Source organism: Cannabis sativa, chromosome 1 (genome assembly GCF_029168945.1).
Source record: "Cannabis sativa cultivar Pink pepper isolate KNU-18-1 chromosome 1, ASM2916894v1, whole genome shotgun sequence".
NCBI lineage: Eukaryota > Viridiplantae > Streptophyta > Magnoliopsida > Rosales > Cannabaceae > Cannabis > Cannabis sativa.
The window spans coordinates 18,465,566-18,472,572 of NC_083601.1; the positions used below are offsets into that span (position 1 = coordinate 18,465,566).

At 42.3% G+C, this 7,007-nt stretch overlaps 1 protein-coding gene across 1 annotated transcript; it reads left to right on the top strand.

The window, feature by feature from the left end:
- The first annotated feature begins 5,617 nt into the window (after positions 1-5,617).
- LOC133029958 (uncharacterized) lies at positions 5,618-6,472 on the top strand. Its single transcript, XM_061102013.1, has one exon. It carries the CDS (start codon positions 5,618-5,620, stop codon positions 6,470-6,472), a length of 855 nt encoding a protein of 284 aa, XP_060957996.1.
- The last annotated feature ends 535 nt before the right edge of the window (positions 6,473-7,007 follow it).

Here is a 7,007-nt window from a genome sequence, read left to right on the forward strand (position 1 = left end):
TTTGTAGTTAAATGTTACAAACTGTAAAGTTCGTTTACCCGCCAATATCCCTATTATTTATATATATATATATTTTAGTGGAAGATAGTGGTATTAGTGGAAGATAGTGGTATCGCTTAATGGGCAGTTTTTATTGGAGAGGGGTCTTTGTGTAATGACTTCGTATTTCAAAATGATGTTATTAATGCTCTACAGGAGCTTGCTTCATTGAAGTATTAGAGATTTGCTCTTTCGATCCCCTTGTTACTCTTCATCAGTGTTCTACTTCTAATTCTAATGGACCCTGCTAGTGTATGTGATTTATTTGAGGAGTCAGTTCAGATCTCACAAGATGATATAACCTTTGCCCTCAACCCAGGAGAGGTGGATGAACCCCAGGAAGCTAATCAAGTTCTGCTAGGAAAAATCATTAGTCGCCATAGACTCGAGAAATCAGCTATACAAGGTTCTCTCAAACTCTCATGGAATGCCATAAAGGGATGGAAATGGAAAGAAATTGAGAATGGCATAATACAATTTACGTTTGCAAATAGAGAAGATGCTTTGAATGTAATGGCTCGACGTCCCTGGTTTGTTTGTGGGGCGTTAGTGGTCATAATGCCATGGCCGGCATGGTTATCCCCTGCTGAAGTAAGGTTTGACAAAACCCCGATATGGGTGCGCATTGAAAGTATCCCTCGTTTCTATTGGAACCTTTCCAATCTAAAAGAGTTGGCCTCCAAAGCCTCACCAGTATATGAACTCCCTCCAGGTGTTGAAGATGCGGTGGATATGAGAAATCTGCGATTCAGGGCAACGATCGACATCAACAAACCGATTTTCTCTGGTTTTTTCCTAAGACGCCAATGACTCAAGGATTTGTGGATACAATATAAATATGAACGCCTACCTAAACTGTGCTTCAAGTGTGGAGTACTCACACACGACCAAAGCACTTGTTTTAAATCCCCAACCATTATCAAGGATGCTAATGGAAGCATATACCCAATGTTTGGGGTCTGGTTGAAGAGTGGTTCAATAGAAAAATCCACCTTTCTACCTCCTTTGGCAAAATGGTTTCAAGATTGGGTTTTATAAAAGAAATTATTCCATGACTCTTCTCTTCGAAACCAAATCAAAATCCATAAGGCAATTCAGAATGGAGAAGCTGCTGAAATCAGGGAGTGTAGGCGACAACTCCCAGGGAAGAAAAGAATAGTCTCTGACGAAGATGAGACCTCCGGTGAGCCGAGTTCCCAGCTGGTCATTACCCAGATGCCTCTTGTTTATCTCCCAGGTATTGGTGAGATTGCCCCATTTGGTAATAACACCAAAACTGTCTCCATCCTAGACCTGCAAGAAGTGGCTGAGATTTATGCTGCAACTCAGTCCAACGGGAAGAACAGCAACAGAGGAGAAGTGGCTTCACCAACCATGTTAGCTCAGGCGAGATCGAAAGGGACAGATGAGAATGTTTCCATTTTAGAGGAAACCAATATGCATCACATTGCATCCAACAACCTTAATACCCAAATAGAGTACACGGCTGAAGAAAAGACAAAAGAACTTTCAAACAAATGCATCCCTGTGGTCCCAAACACCTTAGCCAACAACTTGGGGGAATCTTCTAAGCAACCCAATGAACTATTGGGTTCACAAGCCCAATTCGTTCAATGGCACTCTAAAGAATGTTGGGCCGACCCCAAGGCCCGTGAGCTAATTATGGGAGCTTTAACTATTGATAAATATCATAGAGAGCCCACTCTTTTTAACCCCATTTGTGACAGAGTACTTTAGGGTCCAAGAACATCTAGATGGGCCAAGAAAGAGAAAGGCTTTGGATGGCATTTTATTCAGCCCAAACTCCCATCCTATCCCAGCTCAAAGCAGTGCCACCCAAAACATGAAATCGCCCCCCTCTGCCATTGGAGTTCATTCCAATCCCACCCCCATGCTATCCCCTGAAGAAATAGCAAATGCAAGCTTCTCTCCTGGGGCCACAGAACAACCGATCGCCAGTTCGTCGAAGAGAAAGGGAAAGGAAATAACGAGGCAAGTCAATGCTGATTTGGGGCAGAAGAAAAGAAGAGGAAGGCCTCTGAAAACCCAATCTCCATTAGCAGCCACGCCGAAGTCCTTTAAAGGAGGAAGAAAGACGAAAGTTTCTACGAAAGGAAAAGCAACTTCCACAAGTCAATGGCATGACAGAACATTTGACCTTAAGGTAAATTTGGATAATCATTTTGTTATTATTGAGAAGAAACAAAAGCAAAAACAGAGCAGTAATGTCACAATTAAGGAGATTGAGGAATGCCGACATGAGTTATCATGCACTAATCGCCAGGATTTTCAGTTTGGGGCTATGGAGACTTGCCCGGAAAAGTCTCCAAGGTCGCCATGAAAATCATAGCTTGGAACTGTCGTGGTCTCGGGAATACCGCGACAGTTCGACAATTGGCGCAACTTGTGCGCTATCATAAACCCGATGTGCTAGTTCTCTCTGAAATCCGAATGCCTCTTGACAAGTTTAATCGAGTTTGCTCTAAGCTCCACTTCCTTGATTCACACTATGTGCCCCCTGTAGGGCAATCGGGGGGGGGGGGGGTTAGCCATGTGTTGGTTGAAAGGGGTTAGATGCAACATTCAAGCCTTCTCTAAGCACTGCATCATTGGTGAGATTTTATCGGACCCTTCGGGAATTCCCTGGATCTTAATGGGCACCTACGGACCTCCCAATAGTGTGGAGAAGGAGTTATTTTGGCAAAAGATGGGAGACTATACGCTCAACACAACACACCCGGTGCTCCTCTTAGGAGACATGAATGGAACCTTGAGGGAAAATGAATGTTTTCACTACCATGGAAATACTTCAAGATATTCATTTGATTTCAGACGCATGGTTGTAGAGTTGGTCTGATTGACTTGGGATTCCAAGGCCCGGTTTTCACTTGGGTGAAAGGAGGCAATGATCCGAGAAGAGGAGGAAGTATGAAAAGAGCTAGACTTGATCGAGGGCTTGCATCAACGGATTGGAGAATCTTATTCCCGCAAGCAGTCATAAACCACCTTGGGGCCTCTGAATAGGACCACAGGCCGTTGTTATTGGATACTATGGGAGGGGCTAGATGCACTAGACGTCAATTTAAATATGAAAATATGTGGGCGCGTGATCCTCGATGCTTTTGGGTAGTAAAGGAAGCTTGGAAATTTAGGATGCATGACAATCCTATGAATAACTTCCACATGAAGTGGAAAGCCATGGGTAGCAAGCTTCAGAGATGGAACAAATCGCAGTTCAAGCACTGGTCTCAGCAAATTGATAAGGCGAAATCCCAACTTCAAGAGGCAGAAATGAAGAACCCAATCAATTTGGAGGAAATTAATAAAGCTAAACAACTCCTGTCGGAATCTCTACTTCGGGAAGAAATCCATTGGAAACAAAAATCTAGAGTCCAATGGCTAAAGGAGGGGGACATGTGTTCTAAGTTCTTTATGGCTTCGACTATAGTGCGGCGTAGAAGGAATTACATCCAATGTATCAAAGCTACTCCGGATGGCGATTGGATCCGTGACCAAGACCAAATTGCCCAATGCTTCCTCAACCGGTTTATAGAGATTTTCAAGAAGGACAACCAAAGCCCCGCCCCTTTATGCCCAGATCTTTTTCAGAAACTTCTATCGGATCACGATAATGGCTTCCTCAATGAGGTACCGAATGAGGATGAAGTGAGGAGAGCTATTAATGCTATGGGAAAGGATAAGGCCCCGGGCCCCGATGGCTTCCCTCCAAGCTTCTACATCCATCATTGGGAAAAAATACATGAAGATCTTACTGAGATGGTAATTCACTTTTTCACACACTTGGAGCTTCCGAATTTCATTAACGACACTTCACTAGTCTTAGTCCCAAAAAAGGACTCCCCAGCCACGGTCAACGACTTCCGGCCCATCGCTTTATGCAATGTGGCCTACAAAATAATTTCCAAGATCATCGCCTCTAGACTGAGATATATCCTCCCTAGAATTATATCTCCAAACCAAGCGGCGTTTGTTCAAGGAAGGCACATTGCTGAAAACACAATGATTGCAAGAGAAGTGGTCCACTCTATGAACAAGAGGAGGGGAAAGAGGGGATGCATGCTCCTGAAACTAGACTTGGAAAAGGCCTATGACAAACTTCATTGGGATTTTATCATCTTCGTACTCCATCAGATCGGATTTGGTAGTCCTTTCACTGACTGGGTCAAGGCATGTATTTCTATAGCCGATATCAAATTGCTACTGAATGGCTCTATCGTTGGAAAATTTAATCCGGAGAGAGGTCTCCGACAAGGGGATCCGTTATCACCATCTCTTTACATAATGGCAGCTGAAGCCCTTTCTCGTCTTCTCATTCGGAAGGAAAATGAAGGTGGTCTCAAACGATTTAAACTGTCCAGAAATGGAACTCCGATAACCCATCTAATGTTCGCTGACGACATCATTTTGTTTGGTGAGGCTACCATTCGAGAGGCCAGATCATTCCTACACTGCCTTACGGATTACTGCAATAGCTCGGGTCAAAAAATTAACTTCCTCAAGTCCTCTGTTTACTTTTCCAAAGGAGTGTCGGGTAGAAAAGCTCAACAAATTGCAGAGACTTTGGGTGTAAAAAGGATGAATAGATCGGCCTCATACTTGGGGCTGCCTCTTTTTCGTTCTCTCAAAAGGACAGAAGACACCAATCATTTGGTAGACCGAGTGCTGAGAAGAATACAAGGATGGAAAGTCAAGCTCCTATCAAATGCTGGTAAGACCTGTTTAATCAAGACAGTTGGTTCAAGTTTGGCTAACTATGTAGCTTCATCAGACGTCATCCCAGCAACCACTGCTAATAAGATTGACAAGCTATTTCGAGACTTTTGGTGGGGCGACACAGAAGACAAAAGAAAGCTCCACACGATAGCTTGGGAGCGCCTTTGCAAGCCAAAAATTAATGGGGGTTTGGGCTTTCGAACCACGAAGATTATGAACAAAGCGTTCCTTATGAAGTGGGCTTGGAAAGTGCTAATCAATGATGACTCCCTGTGGCGCCAACTCATGAACGACAAATACATCAAGAACTCGAATTTCTTCGATTTGGAGAGGAAACCGTCAGATACAACACTTTGGAAGGCCATCCTCAATATTCAGGACAAATTTCAAAAGGGAATTTGCAGGACAATTGGAAATGGAAAGGAAACTTCGATTTGGTTTGATCCTTGGGTGCCTGGAGATAATGCACAACCAATGCCTTGTGTAGAAACAACTGAAGGAGTGAGCTTAGTGAGTAATTTCATTATAAACCAGCAATGGAATGAAGACATGGTCCGGAAATGGTTCGCAAGAGATGATGCTAAAAGAATTCTCAACATCTCTCTCCCCGATACCAGCACGAATGATACTTGGCTCTGGCTTCCGGAACCAAATGGTGAGTTCTCGGTCAAATTGGCTTGCAGAATTCTTTCAACTCCAAATCAGGATGCGCAATCGGATAGAAAATGGAGAATTCTTTGGGGGAGCATCAATTCACAACCGGCTGAAATTTCTTTGGTGGAGGATATTATCCAACAGTCTCCCCACCAAAGGCAAGATCGGTTCCCTATTTCCAATTACTGATATGAATTGCCTTTTCTGCTCATCCTATATAGAGAGTAGCTTTCACTTATTCTGGGACTGCATAGTTGCAAAATCCATTTGGTTTGGTTGCTCGTGGTGTGTGAGAACTTCTGTCCCTTCCATTTCAAATTGGGAGGAGTGGATTGATTGGTTCACTATGTCGGCCAACAGACCTCCTGCAATGGACCTCAACTGCTTCTTAGGAGGTGCTGCAATTATATTCGAAAGCATATGGAAGGAAAGAAACTCATTACTCCATGGTAAGCAGCAGACCCCCTTGAAAGTGCAAGTACAATACATTAATAGTAGATTCCATGAAATGAACACAATTAAGGAGTCTACCAATCCTCCCAACATGGAATGGAATCCACCTCCGGAAGGTTGGATTGCTTGCAACTCGGATATTGCTATTGGCCAATCCCAAGCAACGAGGGCTGCGGTGTTCAGGGATACGACTGGATCTATCCTTTGCGTCACCACATTTAGATCTACTCACTGTGACCCGCTGCCAGGGGAAATCTCTGCAATCATTGAAGGTGCGGCAGCAGCAGCAAAATTTGGCTTCAAGAATGTCATTTTTCAGAATGACTCACTGAATGCAGTTAGTGCGTTGAAAAGCAACACTGCGGATATACAAAAACTGCATTTCAACATTCAAGAAAAGGTTAAAAAGTTCATCGATCTCTCGGCGGAATTCAACATTCATGAGATTATATGGACTCCTCGCTCGTGTAATGGTGTGGCCCACTCCGTGGCTCAATGGGAAAACCGAAACAACATCTTTGGTGTTTTGGATATACCCAATTTTGATGATTTCCTGCAGATGATTGCTGCAGATGGTCATTTATCTGTTTAGTTTTCCTACTGGTTCAGTTTTAGATTTAGTTCTGTTTTTTCTTCTGGTTTTTTCTCTGCTTTCTGCAGTTTACTTGTCTTTGTTTTGTTAGTGTTCTTGGATTTCCTGTAGTTTGTTTGTGGTGTTTCTGTCCCAGCTAGGCTGGGCTCTTTTAGCCGTTAGGCCTCCTGTTTGTTGTTCTGCTCAATGGTTTCATTAATAAAAAAAAAATAAAATAAATAAGTTAGGAGTTTTAAGTTAGAACTCGCCCTCTCTTTCTTTCCAACCTCTCTCTCTCTCACTACTGAGACGATGAGCTAACCTACGTGACTTTTTTATATTATTTATATTGATAAGCAATAACAACTAATTATAATTTATAATTATACATATCATCAACAAATAATTAATCATTACATTATTTTAAAAAAATAATAATTATATTTAAAAAAAAATTAAAAGAATGGTTAGAATAAAAAGAAAAGATTATGTAAAGTAAAAAATACTGTTTACAAAAAAGTATTTCAAAATATTTAAATGTAGATTATATTTTAAG